Below are 16,007 nucleotides of genomic sequence, written 5' to 3'. Positions count from 1 at the left end.
GAATCTTTGGGAAGAGTGCTCCCTCCCTGCTTTGCCAGAAGCCTCCCCCATTGATCTGTGGGCTCTGTGAAGGGATTCTCCCTGGCTGTCTTGGGAGACATGAAGAGGGGATGCTGCCCTGGAAAACCTATCCCATAGTTCCTCTGGAAAGAGCTTGGGTTTCCTACTAAATTCGCTTTGCCATAAGCTTCCCCCATTGATCTGTGGGCTCTGTGAAGGGATTCTCCCTGGCTGTCTTGGGAGACATGAAGAGGGGATGCTGTCCTGGAAAACCTATCCCATAGTTCCTCTGGAAAGAGCTTGGGTTTCCAACTAAATTCGGAGGGAAAATGTATATAAGGCTGACAGCGCTTATGACGTTTGATCGTTTAAGCGCCTTGATTGGTTCATTTAAAAAAAAACCCGCCAAAAATACATCATTTCACAAACGGTCAATGAAATGGAAACGCTGACGAAAGTTAAATCGCTTCCAAATAATCCGGGTTAACGTTACGTCATTCTGACGTACTATTGATTGACAGCTCCAAATAAGGTATGGAAGAGAAGAATCGCTTTATTTAAACACCGATTTCATGCCAAGTAGGAACGCTTGCAGGTAAAAACTTCAATTTAAATAACCAGATGGGAACGAAGAATAACGCGTTTCGGAACGCGAGATAACACCAGGGTTATTTTGAATCGGATTTATTAAAAACGTTGTATTTTAAATCGTTTCAAATATTAAGTGGGAACACCCCCTACATCCCAGTAAGGTATAGTAATGTAGGAAGAGGCCCTTCACCATAGATGGCTTTTCTCTCCAGGCCAGCTCAGATCTGGGCCAAGCCTTGCCTCTTGGCAAAACCCAGCCCAAGAGAAGTAATCCTGCCCTCCAGGGATGAAAGTATTTGTTGTCTTCTGTGAGAAAGACCTTCAGATATGTAAACAGCATCTTTATGCCTCCACCTCAGAGCTAACTAAAGGCTATATTATATGTAGTAGAATTAAGAGACATAGGTGAACACTGTCTATTGAGGACACTCAGGCAGTTTATCACATTTCTTTTCTGGTTCCTAGCCTGCACACACCAACAGTAGTGTTGTAGTGGTTTGAGGGTTAGACTATGCCTATGGAGACCAGAGTTTGAATCCCGCTGGGTGACCTTGGGCAAGTCACAGTCTCTGAGCCTCAAAGGGTGGCAATGGCAAACTCCCTCTGAAGAAATATTGCCAAGAAAACCCCGTGATGGGGTCTCCATAAGTTGGAAATGACTTGAGGGCACATCACCACTACCACTACACACCATATTCCAAAACTCCCTCCACCATTCATATGGTCATCTACCCACCCTGGCATTAGGTAACATCTTTCCTCCTGCCTTCGTCCTTCGGTGGCCATAGTTAAAATAGAACTTGTCACCTCATAACCATACCCACAAGTTTTGTATTTCTGTGGCTATTCATACAGCCTGATTACAAAGGTCTTTCCTGGGTACCAGTTTACTCAATGCAACTGAGGAAGTAGACCAAGTCTACAAAAGCTTATGCTACAATTTGTTTTGCAAAGTTAGTCTCAAAGTTGCCACAGGATCCCTTTACATACTGACATTATATGTAGTGCACAGTTTAGTATCTCTCTTTCTTGCTGTCTTTTTTAACATGGGCCCAGTTGGCTTGGGACCAGCACACATGAGTGAGATAGATACTGTGGAACTAGTGGTCATATCCTCTAACATTTCACAGCTGAACACTGGGACACATGTGATAAGGCAACATTCCAGTGTAGTCATGATGGCAAACATTATTAATGAGGAAGAACAGGCAAGCTAAGAGATGCTGCAGCAGTTTGCTTTTGCCTGAGCCTACAGGGAAGGGCAAGATTCCACCATTTCCTATCTCCTCCATTGAACTGAGAGCAAACTACTTTTGCACTTTGAAATTGCAACAAGTGAAGTAAGTCAAGGGACAAAGCGAGAAAATGAGAGGTGAGAAACATTTTAAAAACAAATGAAAATTGGGATTGTCTCTGTGAAATTGGGACAGTTGGATGGTACAGGAGGCTTCCTTCCAGGTCAATGGAATAGTGAGTCCAAAGTTCATTCTGGCCTTTAAAGGAATTATCCAAAAAGCTGCACTTATTTTGGGGATACATATCAATATCTTGGATAGTACGTTGGATAGTTCAGATTTAAACCCAAAGCAGATTCACCACCTAACTGATATAGAAGCTACCAGTCATTGCTAGATAGATTTATCCTCTACCCCAGTTTCTATTCAACTTCCCCCCAAAGTGGAGCCTTAAAACAAACAAAAATGCCTCCATGGTGGAATTTTAGTTTAAAACGCTTGTGGTGATTTGAGACTAAGCATGATCAGTTCCTGCAACCTTTCTGCACAGGGCTTATTTTCTATGTTAGTAGTTATAATAATGTATTCTTCTGTTTAAAATGCACACTTCCTCAAAAGTATGCCTCAGGGAATGCTCTGAATACAGTGGGAGATACATATGATTGCACTACATGGTCCTTTTATTATGCATTTGTTTATTTATTGGTAATATATATAAACCCCTTTCCTGCCCAGCAGGTCTTGAAATGGGATACACAATAAAATGGTAGTATAAAAACAATGAGCCAGAGTGCCATAGTGATTTTAGCGTTGGACTATGACTCTGGAAACTAGGGTTCAAATCTTGGCTCGGCCATAGAAACCCACTGGCTGACCTTGGCCAAGCCACACTCTCTCAGCCTGAGAAGATGGCCATGGCAAAACTCATCAGAACAAATCTTGCCAAGAAAAAAACCATGATATGGCCTTAGGGTAGCCATAAGTCGGAAACAACTTGAAGGCGTTCAACAACAATAAGAACAAAGCACAATTAAAAACTGTTTTAAAAAAGCCAAAGGTTTTACAAAGCTAAAAGTAAAATAATATAGTCTAAGATTCTGCACCACAGTCTACATCTCTTACTTTAAGAATCCATAGCTACACTTCAAAATGCAACAATTCCCCATTAGGGGATTGTGAAAATGTGCATCTTGGCACCAGCAAGAATATTTCAATATGCATCAGGTGCTACTGATGCACACCCGATACTCGACATGTGCATTGGGCACTTTTGTTGTGCTCTGGCATGTGGCAATGCCCAGACGAACATCAGGAGTGCCCCAACGTGCATCAATGCCCATTGCACAATGAAGACATGGTGCTCGAGTCACTCAACTGGCTACCATTGCACAAGAGATACATTGTACATTGTAACATCATGGCAATCCTGGTCTAGGTGAATATGGACATTGTGAAACAAATCACTTTTGTTTCCTGCACATATAAACCCACTTATGAAGAAGTCCTGTTCTGAATCCCATCAACAGGTTTTACATACACACAGAGAAGATCAGTAAGGATAGAAAACTGTTCCACAGTGGCGAGATACTGTGAGAGAAAAAGATATGCTTGCTGTGTTCACCAGCTAGCTACACATCTTGGTTTGGCAAGACATGAAGCAGGGTCATAAATCTATATGAAAAGAGGCAAATTGAATATTGTAATCTGGGGCTGGCAGGGATCCCTTATTTGAAGATTGGAGAGCTTTACCTTTTATAGAGAGATAACCCCAAATCCCGTATTTTCAGGGGTCTTTATAAAGACATTTTTGAGGTCTTCATAAAGACAGAAATATGTGGTTCATGTCAAAATCCTGAATCAAAATCCTTCCGCACCCAGAAAACCCACTGTTTACCTTTCAGCCAGTTACTTTCACTTTGCAGCATCACCTATTTCATAGTGCTGGGATGACCTCTTGTCTACTGTCATCATAAACAGAAATTGATTTACTCACTGTTGTGTAAACTTTTAACTAGCCCTACTTTTAAACTTTCTATACCTTCCACTTAGGAATAGGAGAGAAATGTGTCAGCAGTTTCACACTTTAAAAACTTGAACACTTAAAAAAAAAACAGTTATAAAATGAAAACTGATGCATTTGGAAATATACATAAAAATATAATAATAATAATAATAATAATAATAATAATAATAATTTGTTTTATTTATATACCGCTATTCCAAAGATCATAGCGGTGAACAGCAAGTAAGCTAATTAGCAAGTAAGCTAATTTGCCCCCAAGAGTCTGGGTACTCATTTTAGCGACCTTGGAAGGATGCAAGCCTGAGTCGAGCTTGGGCCCTTTTGCTGGTCTTGAACTCGCAACCTTGTGGTTTCGAGTGAATGGCTGCAGTACAGGCATTTAACCACTGTGCCTTTTTCATGCACTCTTTTTATTTTAAACAACCACAAAGTTCGGGATAAATTTCAGTCTTGGAAGAACTGAAAACTGAAACCAAAACAGACAGTTTCATCCATGCACCTCAACTGTCAAGCCAGCACCAAATATTTCTAGTGAATGTACAGACAGAGCTGTTCAAAACTAGCGCTGCAGATCCTGCTACTATATGCAAAATCTGTAAAGCATACTGAAGACCATCCAAGTATATTTCTGAAGTGTTCCTTCTTGTCTCCTCCAATCCCATTTGCACTGACCCTTTTACTCAGCTACAACCCCTTCCCCTTGCTGACAGGGCACTGAATAACCCAATGAAGCAAAAATCCAGTATTCTATCCCATCTATTCAGGTGACACAGTTGTCTTGACATTGAACCAAACCACCAGCTTGGTATAGCTTCTTTCAAGTGCTGATTCTTGTGAGTGGTCCTGACTGGGTAGGATGGATTGTACCACCTCAGAGTGCAGCATCATACTTTTGGATTATTTTCTAAGGGTCAGCCCTAAAGTTAGGCAGAGTGAGGCAGCCAGTTCTGAGGGCACATGCCGAGGGTGACAAACAAGAACAAAGAAGACAGAGCTGTATCTGCCTGGATGCCATATACACTGTGCTGTACCCATCAACCAGCTTGAAACCCACTGTCAGTGGCATCACTAGGGTTGGTGCCACCTGGTGTGTCATCTGATGTGTTAACTCATGGTGCCACCCTTCTCCCATACCATACAGAATCCTTGGTAATGTTTTTTGTACTATTGCCTCAAATGCTGCTGCAAATAGCCACACATAACAACAAGTTTGGAAGAAAGGCCACAACTTTATTAGCAAGCAATTGGTAAGGGTTGGCACCAAGCATGAGGTCAGGATCTGCGAAATCAAACAACCCCACATTTGTCTGATTATCCAAAAACCTGGCACCCACCAGGCGCTTGGGATGACGGGGCTAAGGAACACAACTTGACCGCAAAACATGCCATGCGATCACATATTCACTAAGCCCCTAGTCACTGGGAGGCGCTCCCGCATTATGGCCCCCGCAATGGCCATACGCCTGCCCTATTCGCCCCCAGGTACCTATTGACTCCCAACCAGAGCTCCATAGCCCTGGTACCACACCGTGCAGATCCTGGCCTATGCTGCCGCCCCAAGTTGTGACAAAAAACCCACAAAACAGCAGTGGGTGGGCAGGGGAAGCTGCTCCTGTCTTCCTCCCTTCCTAGCTTGGCTCCACACCGTGCGAAGCCAAGCGCCGACTAGGGGACAGGGCCTGCAGCATGGCCTTATATGGGCCTAAGCACCGCCCCCCACAACGTGTGCTGCGGAACTCCTCCTCCAAGGCAGCCCAACCAATGGGCTGCCCTGGAGGACCTGAAGTTCTGCACCACTGAGCCTGACTCCCACAGTGTCGCGGGGCGGAAGGACCGCCCCTTCCGCCCCGCGCACCAATAGGGAGCCGGGGCAAGCCCTACTGCATACTGGGGCTTGTAGTTTTTGCTGCCTCTAGCAGCAAAACGGTCTGCCTGGCTAGCGGGCGACCTTTTTTTGTCATTCCTGTATATCACTGAATGTAATGCCAATAATTGTGAAATCAGTTACAGAAATAACTAGAAAAATTAAACTTATACCATTAAATTACAATATCACATGCACAGCCTAAAAGTATTTACATGTACATAAATGGTTTCATGTGGTTAAAGCAAAACTTTGGTGAGTTGTGATGTTATAAAAGAACATTTTAAAAGAATAAAAAATTAAATATTAAATTTATTTTTAAAAAACCCTGGATCTCTCCTTTCTCCTCTCACTGAGCCTTGCCCCACTCACGCCATCCTTCACTGTTTTAAAGGGATGCAGGTGAATGCCACAGTCCATTTCTGCCAAAAGGCAGATGTTGAGAAGCAGTGGTGGCACCCCCACTTCTCAACATTTGGCACCCCCCCCCAGTGATGCCCCTGCCCACTGTCATGTTACCAGAACTAGAAATAATACAGTATGACTCCTTATCTGTAGAAGTTCCTAGACTTTTTGTGTACATTCAGAACCTCAGATAACAGTGAACACTATTTTGTTTACCTGAAATGAACGTCTTGGGCTTCCAGCCCAAGCATACCATAGAATTGCACTGGAGGACCCAGAGAAGTATTCCCTCTAGGCATCTGTAGGTTCTGTAGCACGATTCTATGGTATGTTTGGGATGGATGTTGACCACAGAATCACACTCAAGGACCTACAGATGCTTGGAGAGAACTTTCTCTGGTTTTGGACAGAGGATAAGTGAAAATGCATATACTAGTTACACAGATATGGGGGTTGTACTGTAGTCATTCTGCAGTTTCAATCAGGCTGTGTATGGAGTGGGAGCATTTTTACCAGAAATAGCACAGCAAGGAAAGGGCAGAGTCTGAGCCTTTGCAACTAACACAGAGTTTTTCTTAACCCAAAGGAGTAGGAGTAGGAGTAGGAGTGGTCTTGCCGTTCCACACCTCCTGTCTGAAGCAGTATAATCCATTCCCATGTCTCAGGGGACCAACAAAAAGTGTAACTCTGCTGCATATGTTGTGTTGATCAATTTCTTTCTTTCTTTTTCTTTTTGGCAACAACTGGTCTTTCCCAGAGCTTCTTTCCCACATATTTTATCTCCCACATCCTTTCTATGTCTCCAAAGTTGCCTGCTCTGATACAAAGAGTATATGAATTGGTTAATTTTTCTAGGAGTTTTTGCAATACACTTTAGAGTCTAATGAATTCTTTATTATTTATTTATTTATTTATTTATTTATTTATTTGTATCCCACTCTTTTCCCAGGACTGGGACTCAGAGCGGCTTCACAGTATTTAAAAATAAAAATTGTACAATAAAATAAAAAGTACATTGAAAATAATTTTTAAACTGGTCCAACATCGAACATCCCAGCCTGTTCTTATAGTAAATTCCTAAATGCCTGTGTGAACAGGTAGGTCTTCACCTGCCGGCGGAAGGCCATCAAGGAAGGAGCCATTCTGATCTCCCTGGGCAGGGAGTTCCAGAGTCTAGGGGCAGCCACTGAGAAGGCCCTCTCACGTGTCCCCACCAACTGTATTTGTGATGATGTTGGGACAGAGAGGATCTTAGAGTTCGGGCCGGTTCATACCAACAGAAACGGTCTGCCAAATAGTGTGGACCTGAGCCATATAGGGCTTTGTAGGTAATAACCAGGACCTTGAATTGTGCCTGGAAACAAACTGGTAGCCAATGAAGCTGTTTCAACAGGGGCATTGTATGGTTTCTGTAATCTGCCCCTGTTAATAGCCTGGCAGCAGCTCTTTGAACCAACTGAATTTTCCGAAAACTTTTCAAAGGCATGTAGAGCCCATTACAGTAGTCCAAACAGGATGTAACCAAGGCATGTACCACTGTGGCCAAATCTGGCTTCTCAAGGAACAGGCGCAGTTGGCGTACAAGTTTTAAATGTGCGAAAGCACTCCTGGTCACAGCAGAGACCTGGGCCTCCAGGTTCAAAGTTGAGTCCAAGAGTACCCCCAAACTGCGAACCTGTGTCTTCAGGGGGAGTGAGACCCCATCTAACACAGGCTGGATCTCTATTCCCCGATCTGCCTTCCGACTGACCAAGAGCACCTCTGTCTTATCTGGATTAAGTTTCAACTTGTTTGCCCTCATCCAGTCCATTACTGAAGACAGGCACTGGTTTAGGACCAGGACAGCCTCCTTGGATTGAGGTGGGAAGGAGTAGTAGAGTTGAGTGTCATCTGCATATTGATGACACCACACCCCAAAACTCCAGACAACCTCTCCCAGCGGTTTCATGTATATGTTAAACAGCATAGGGGACGACACAGAACCTTGAGGGACCCCACAAGTCAATGGCCAGGGGGTCGAACAGGAGTCCCCCAGTACCACCTTCTGAGTTCACCCCTCCAGGAAGGAACGGAGCCACTGTAGAACTGTACCTTCAAGCCGCATCCCAGAGAGGCGGTCTAGAAGGATACCATGATCGATGGTATCAAAAGCCACTGAGAGGTCCAGGAGAACCAACGGGGACACACTCCCCCTGTCCAGTTCCCTGTGTAGGTCATCCACCAAGGCAATCAAGGCTGTCTCTGTTCCATAGTCAGGTCTGAAACCAGATTGAAATGGATCTAGATAATCCATTTCATCCAGAAATCCCTGGAGTTGGGAAGCGGCCACACGTTCCAGAACCTTGCCCAGAAATGGTAGGTTTGACACTAGCCGATAGTTTTTCATTCTTGCAATAAACTTGTAAGTAACTACACGTATCCATATTAATTTGCTACGTAAATATCTGAATCAGATCAGTTACCTCTTTGAAGTGCAATTCTCAGAACTCCCTAGTTAGTATAGCCATTGATTTAGATGAACACCAGTAGCCAAGCTGACTGGCCCACTGGTTTCCATGCATATTGGTTTAGAGGAAAGTTGGCCTAATCAACCATGCTTCTGTGTAAAAACAATTCAAAGTGTAATTGTGATCCATTGGCTTGCACTGATCTCACACTGAGAATCCCTATTCCTGGCTTTCATGTGCACCCAGGAAGTGTTGTTTGCTGCAGAACAGGAACATAGTCTAAACTGGGGGCCTGAGAACTTTTTCTTTTAAAAAATAAGAGTTTTCTGTTTAAGCATGCTACGTGTGTAATGCAGGACAAAATCTGATCTTCAAGAAGAGGTCTTTTCTATCACTGAGGGGCTGTGCACACTGGCCATAAAGGCCGGCCTGGGGGTGGAGTCAGTGTGTAGCATCCACATGATGCACATTGCGACTCTGCCCCCAGGAAAGTGTGACACTGCATGCCACTCCACATGGTGCGTGGCATCACAGTGCTCCTCTGGCGCTGCGTCCACACGACACAGCACCAAAGGAATGCCTTAAAACTGCGGTGCCATGGCTATTTCACCCTTTCTAGGGTGCAAAAAGGACCCACTTTTTGCAGCTCTTTTTTGTGCCCTGGAAAGGCCAGATTGGGAACATGACATGCGGTTGCTGCGGCCCCGATCTGGGGAACATGGAGGTGGCTGCCTCCACCTTCAGGGGCGGTCTGCACAGCCCCTTAGTAACCAGGCTCTTGAAACTTGAGACTTTCTGTGTGCAAGCATGTTTTCTACCATTGCCCTACAAATCTCTCTCTTTAAAAAATTCTGAAAGAGCTCTCAGTCCTTCCAGGCTTTGTGGCACACTTTATATATTTATACAAGAGTCTTTGCTACTACACATATAGCAAAAGGAATCTTCTTAGAGACAGTTTTGAACCCAGTTGAGTTTTACCCAAGTGGGTAAATGTGAAATTTTGGAGAGCATGGTGTATCCTGTGGACTGGGGCAAGGGAGCATTTCTTTCTTCTCCCATTGCTTTCTGATAGTCCTATTTGCTTCATATGAACAAGGGTGAGACATTGTTTAAAAGCTAGAGTTGATGGCTTCAGATTATGAGAGGCTGCCAGATGACAAAAAAGAATACAGTGGTACCTCGGGTTACGAAATTAATTCGTTCCGCGGCTAATTTCGTAACCCGAAAAACCTTCGTAACCTGAATTGCCATAGGCGCTAATGGAAAAAAAGCCGCGGCTCTGCTGCGGCTCCATTGAAAATAGCGCCGAGGTTTTTTCGTAACCCGAAAAAACCTTCGTAAGCCGAAACAATAAATCCCTATGGGATTTTTTCGTATCCCGAAAAATTCGTAAGCTGGGTAATTCGTATCCCGGGGTACCACTGTACTAAATATCAAGCTTTCCATAATTACTAGAATAATTTGTTGTTGATGATGTGTGCCTTCAAGTCATTTCCAACATATGACAACCCTAAGGTGAACCTACCATGGGGTTTTATTGGCAAGTTTCTTCAGAATGGGTTTGTTGTTGCCATCCTTTGAGGCTGAGAGAGTGTGATGTGCCCAAGGTCATCCAGTGGGTTTACATGGCCAACATGGGATTCAAACTCTGGTCTCCAGAGTCATAGTCCAGTACTCAAACCACCATGCTGACTCTCATTTGTGAGAATAATCCTTTTTTTTTTTTTTTGGACAATGTCATGTGGTGCCTTAAATTTGACACGGTTCATGGCTTCAAGCTGTGTCAAGCCCTAAGCACAGACCTGATACAAAAAAGAAGGGCTACTCTTACCGTTTACTCTTCCTGAGCTAATGGTCTCTGTGATGGGTGGGATGTAGGGGGAAAAAATGTTGGCAAGTGAGGTTGAGAAGTCTGAAATGTTCCATCACTTCCTCTACTATGGGTTTGTCAAACCTGGCTGCTTTTGAGGTCAATGATTTTCAAAGACGTTTAACCCAGTCCCTTCCCCCTTCCAAACTATCTTCCAGTCCCCCATCTTGACCTGTCCAAGGCTTGCCCAAGCCAGTTTGCTTCCTCAAGCAAAATGAATCCTTTCTCCAAACTGGATTGACAGCTAAATTTTATTTCAGCATAGGTGACAGGATAGCATCCTCCATTGCACCTGAGAGCAACAGGCTGACTTAGGGCACAAAGCAGAGTGATACAGGAAACAGCCTCATACTTAAGCACAGGAAGATGTCGCCATCTATTCCACTATTGTCTACACTGACTGTTAGTAGTGGGTTTCCAGCCAGGATTCTTTCGTAGCAACTGGGGATGCTGAGGATTGAACCTGTATGCCAGCATGTGCCCACTCACTGAGTGAAACCCCTTTTCCATTCCTGTCTTTCTGCACCTATCAATCCTGTTGGCCACTTCACTCTACCTAAGGATAGGGCCAGGCCTTGGCCTCTGCACACAAACCCACTGGCAATGATATGTTCCACAACACACTGCGCAGAGATCACTGCATATTTTCACGTAGCCATTGCCTACTGCCAGATCTATGGATTTGCAAGCAGCCTCTGCCCTACCATTAGGCAGAATGAGGCAGCAACCCAAGGAAGCAGATTTTTAGTGTCATGAAATGGCAGCAAATGTTTTTTTAAATGTATGATTATTATACATTTGCTGCCAGGAAATGGGACAAAGGTACTTCTAAGATCTTCCACCATAGACAGCTAAGTCTTTATTAAGAGGCATGTTCATTGCTTCATCTCAGGCAACAAACTGTCATAGGTGTGCCAGCCTTGTTCATGAGACTGGAGACAGTAATTTCACACCAGTTATTGAGTTCCTCCCTCTTGCAAAGCCAAGCTCAAGACCAGAGTAAAGTGTCAGTTATTTCTGATCTCCCTTCTCTCAGTATCTCTTCTTTGGAATTAGTGGTTTGAGTTTTAGACTATGACTCTGGAGACCAGAAACCTTGATTCCCAGCTCAGGCATGAAACCCACTGTGTGACCTTGGCAAGTCACACACTCTCAGCCTTAAGGGAAGGAAATGGTAAACCTCCTCTGAACTAATCTTGCCAAGAAAACCCCATGATAGGTTGAACGTAGGGTCGACATAAGGTGGAAATGACTTGAAGTCACACAGGAACAACAACAAAGCTCCAAAGCTGCCCCGATGTCCCTTCATTACTTGGGGCAACTGTTGGCACATGTATTCCATTGTGCCACCTAGCACCGCCACCATTGCCATGGGTTGTTCCCTCTGAGGTCAAAAATGAAATTCTCAGCCTTGATCACTTCTGACCTCAGATGGTGTGGTTCATGACAGCACCAGTGCCAGGCTGCACAGTGGAATGTGCATGTGTACTGAGGGCTCCAGAAGAACTGAAGCAAAAGGTAACTATTTTAAACTAGTACAGTATAAGAAGTATATAGAGTGGGTTTGCTGATGAACTGACCAGACATAATCTGGACAGTTTGCACTAGAATTAAGATTGGGCCCTGTGTCATCTGGACTGATAACTGTGGGAACAGGGCAAGGACATTTTATTTGGCCCATGCAGAGAGGGCCAAAGATGCACAATGAATCCAGCCCAGCCATTAAGTAGGGTTCCTTTTCCTGAAGACATTCCACACTAGGGTGAACTGTAAGAGACACACTGATTCCTTCTGGATCCATTCCTTTATTTAATTGTGGTCCTTTTCCTTGGTCCCTACACCCTCACACTTCCCAATTTTAGAACCACTGCTTTAGCTATTAATGATGCTTTAACATCACATTGTGCTGTTTTTAGGTCCTTGAAGCATCTCATAAATGTTGTATTTACCTTTTAAACCAAAGATGGAAGCCATCTAAGCCCTCTAGATGTTGTTTAACTAGAGCTCCCATCGTCTCTCACTACTGGCTATCCTGAGTAGGTTCCAGGGGAATTGCACTCCAAAAACATCTGGAGGAATACACATTTCCTATGCTTGTTCATGCTTCCCATGTTCAGAGGCAGCATGCTAAGGTGGAAAACCTTTGTACTGTCACGGAAAACATTATCGTAGGGTCGCCTGGGTTCAAATCCTGGCTCAGGATCTCATTGGGTGAGCTTGGGCAAGTCATACTTTCTCAGCCTCAGAGGATGGCAATGGCAACCCCCATTAGAATAAACTTGTCAAGAAAACTCCATGATAGGTTTGCCTTAGGGTTTCCATAAGTCAGAAATGACTTGCAGGCACACAGCAAGAACAACACTATTGTGGGCCACATGCCAGTGATGGGTGGAACTGGATGCAAATGGGTGGGCAGAGTTTGAAACTAGGCTGAGTGGTGCATTAAACTCTTGGGTCACAGGTTCCCCACCTCTGCCAACTACCAATGAATACTACCTGGTGGGATAGGGATTACTTATAGCATCAGACTGTCTACTGTTGAAAGCTGGATGCTACACCAGAGCTTGGAAAAGTCCCTTTTTTTGCTGCTGCTCCTAGAACACAATGCCACCATAGATATTTTTCATAGTTCAAAAAAGTTAGTTCTCAAAGCTCGGGTAATGTGTATTTACATTACCAACTACCCAAGTCATTCAAAAGTAGTTCAGTGATTCAGATGAGCAGAAGTAAAAAGCATGCATCGATGTGATACTTGGGTTTTTGTAGCCATTTGCCATGTAATCGTGTCACTTCAGTGGCCAGACAACATTAACTGTTATTGGGTTATGTATTATTTGAAGCTTTCCCTATCATTTGACCTTTGCACTCTTCTCTTATTTACGGCTTGACTGTGTTGCTATTATTTTGAGCACTAATAAATATAAGAAATGTTTTTTTAATAAGGAAATCAAATGGAATAATAGGAGAGTCACAAGGGGTTTAATCCAGCCTGAGCCACTGAGTCACTGAATGACCTTTGGGAAGTCATTTAACCTCTGTGAAACATAGTCTGTGCAGCTATGAAATTGAGATATTACTGGGGGCAGGGGGGTTGCGTCTATTTTCATGTTCCCTTGATTTCATCACCCATTTATGTAATAGCTGCTTCTTCCATTTCTGTAGGTTGCCCTGAATACAAAGTTTAATTCCAGTCCTGAAAAGCATGTTAATTCTGTTTTCTGCTAAGAGGAAACACAATTTAGCTTTGAATGCAATCACACTATTAAAGACATTATCAAAAGGAATCCTCATTATATTCAGAGTGCCTGCTCACTCCGGGTTTTGTATAAATGCCCCCCTAGACACTTCATTGCTGCCAAATAAGTGTAAATTGTAAAAAAGAAAGTTGCATTTAAGAGTCTATACATTTCCAAGTCCGCGTCACAACCCAGCTGCTTCTAAATATAGCCCCGGTATGTCTTAAATTCCATAGGTCATTAACCTTTCACCCATAATCATCTTAGATGTGGGATTTAGCCGACCATTATGTAATTGATCATTAGTGAAATGATGTAGTGGAGATTTGAAATTACAATTGTTTTTGTAGCTGTACTAGTGCCTGGCTGCAATGCTTTTTATGAAATCTTTTTAATTTTGTTTTGCATCATCTGACACGTAGATTACTGATACCGCTGGAAAATAAATATTTTGCAATAAACTTTATGAAAAAAGCAACTTGTTTATAGCCTCAAAACTACCAATTGCTTTTAGCAGATATGAAATCACCGGGAGAAGTAGAAAAATAAAAATGCTTGCAAATAGCATTTAGGTAAACAAATGACAGGTACCTCCATTATGGTGCAACTGCCATGAATCTTGGGGGCAAAGGGGATCAGTCTAAGCAATCTGCATAATATCAGAGGTAGGCTCATATAACGCTGAACATTAACGCCAGTTCTTTACAATGAACAAAACTTTATAACATTCATTAAGTTGACAGAAACTTAAGAACTATTTGTGTCATGCAGATGAAGACAAAATCTACCCACAAATATTCTGCTGAAAATATGTTCCAGGCAGTTTGAAACACTAAGCACAAATATATTCATATTTTCTCTGCACTCATTATAGAGAAAGTAGCTGGGATATCCTTTCCTAAGAATCTGGCAGAAGAAAATGTAAATACCACAATGCAATTTTAATGGGGAAATCAATGGAGCTCCTCGAGAGTCAATAGCCTACAGACCGCTTCCACCCCCACATACTCCCTGTGGTTTTAGTCACTTGTGAACCAAGACTGTCTGAATCAGTTGTAGGTGGACAATATGGGGAAGTGTACTTACTTCTCCTCTATCACTTGCTTTTGGTACTCCTCATATTCTTCCCGGGTCATTCCGGCTGCAGCAGCTGGGTCGCTAGGAGCGGCTTCTTCTTTGCTTTCTTCACCCCCTCCACCAAGCCCCAAATTTTTCACCTGGTTGCTCAGCATACTTTTCATTAGGAAAGCCATTTTCTTCTTCTTCTCCTTCTTCTTCTTTACCTGCCAAAATGCCCTCTTCACCAACTGAACAACACACTCAGAAAGCAAGCCAAAACCAGAAGAAATACCACTACAAAAGAAAAGATGAAACTAGGCGGTAAATGGAATTTTCTGCAGTCCTGGAGAATCTTGTGAAGGGCACAGTGCTAGTGAAAATGGTATACCAAAAACAGTTTGTCAGCCATAATCTGGATTAAGGCAGTGAAGTCCTTAGTATCCAGAGGCAGATGGTTCAGATTACTCAGGGAAAAAAATCATTAGATGCAGCTACCTACTTTTTATATTAATACCTTAAGCCAATTGTCATTTTTTTAAAAAAGTCACAATAGATATTAAGAGAATGTTAAGGGGGTTTTCTTCATTTTGAGATGCACAGGCACAAACAAGGGAGTGGACACTGCTTGATGATTACGATGCACTGGTTAAATGGTAGGATCCATCTGATCACATGAATGTTGTGTAATGGGTCAGCAAATCATGTTGGCTAGACAGGAACCAAAGAGATTGCAGTGGGAATGATAGGATTCTTCATTAAATAAGAATCAATCTTTTTATCCATTAACGTAGTTATATCCCATTGGCCCCTGGATTTCAGTCTTCTCTGCTCTCTCATACTCTTCTCAGATGGTTTGCAAATGCCCATTGGAAATTTATGGCAAATGCCACGAGATAATGTTGCCAGTTTCTATGTATGGATTTAAAAGCTGCACATTGAGGAACGTTGATAGGAACAAGCTGAACCCATTTGCAATGTGGTACAGGCGAAGAGTTCTGCAGATAACAGGGATTGCCAAAAAGATAAAGAAATGGGTCATTTATTTCGGTTGGCATTCCCACCTTAGTTTAATCATTCTTTTCTCTGCCCCTTGTTTTCCTTTTGACCCCGGACCATTGTAAATCGATTTTTCCATTTCCTACCCTTGACATATGTGTTTTTACTGATTCCTGTTCCCATTCCTTGTAGCAACATTTTAAACTTTCATATTGTAATTGTTATTATCTTGTACTGCAATGTTTTAATCTTTGTAAGCTGCCTTGATCATTTTTATGGAA

At 43.0% G+C, this 16,007-nt stretch overlaps 1 protein-coding gene across 1 annotated transcript in view; it reads right to left on the bottom strand.

Moving 5' to 3' along the window:
* Window positions 1-15,030, bottom strand: part of CPLX4 (complexin 4) — a 40,356-nt gene extending 25,326 nt beyond the window's left edge. The window contains exon 1 of the mRNA XM_042453926.1: window positions 14,758-15,030. Coding sequence (XP_042309860.1) covers window positions 14,758-14,924 — 167 coding nt within the window. The 5' untranslated portion in view covers window positions 14,925-15,030. The remainder of the gene's footprint in view (window positions 1-14,757) is intronic.
* Window positions 15,031-16,007: the final 977 nt, after the last annotated feature.

The sequence above is a fragment of the Sceloporus undulatus genome, chromosome 2 (genome assembly GCF_019175285.1).
Source record: "Sceloporus undulatus isolate JIND9_A2432 ecotype Alabama chromosome 2, SceUnd_v1.1, whole genome shotgun sequence".
Lineage (NCBI taxonomy): Eukaryota > Metazoa > Chordata > Lepidosauria > Squamata > Phrynosomatidae > Sceloporus > Sceloporus undulatus.
Note: the sequence above shows the minus strand (reverse complement) of the source record. Positions and strands in the feature narration are given on the sequence as shown.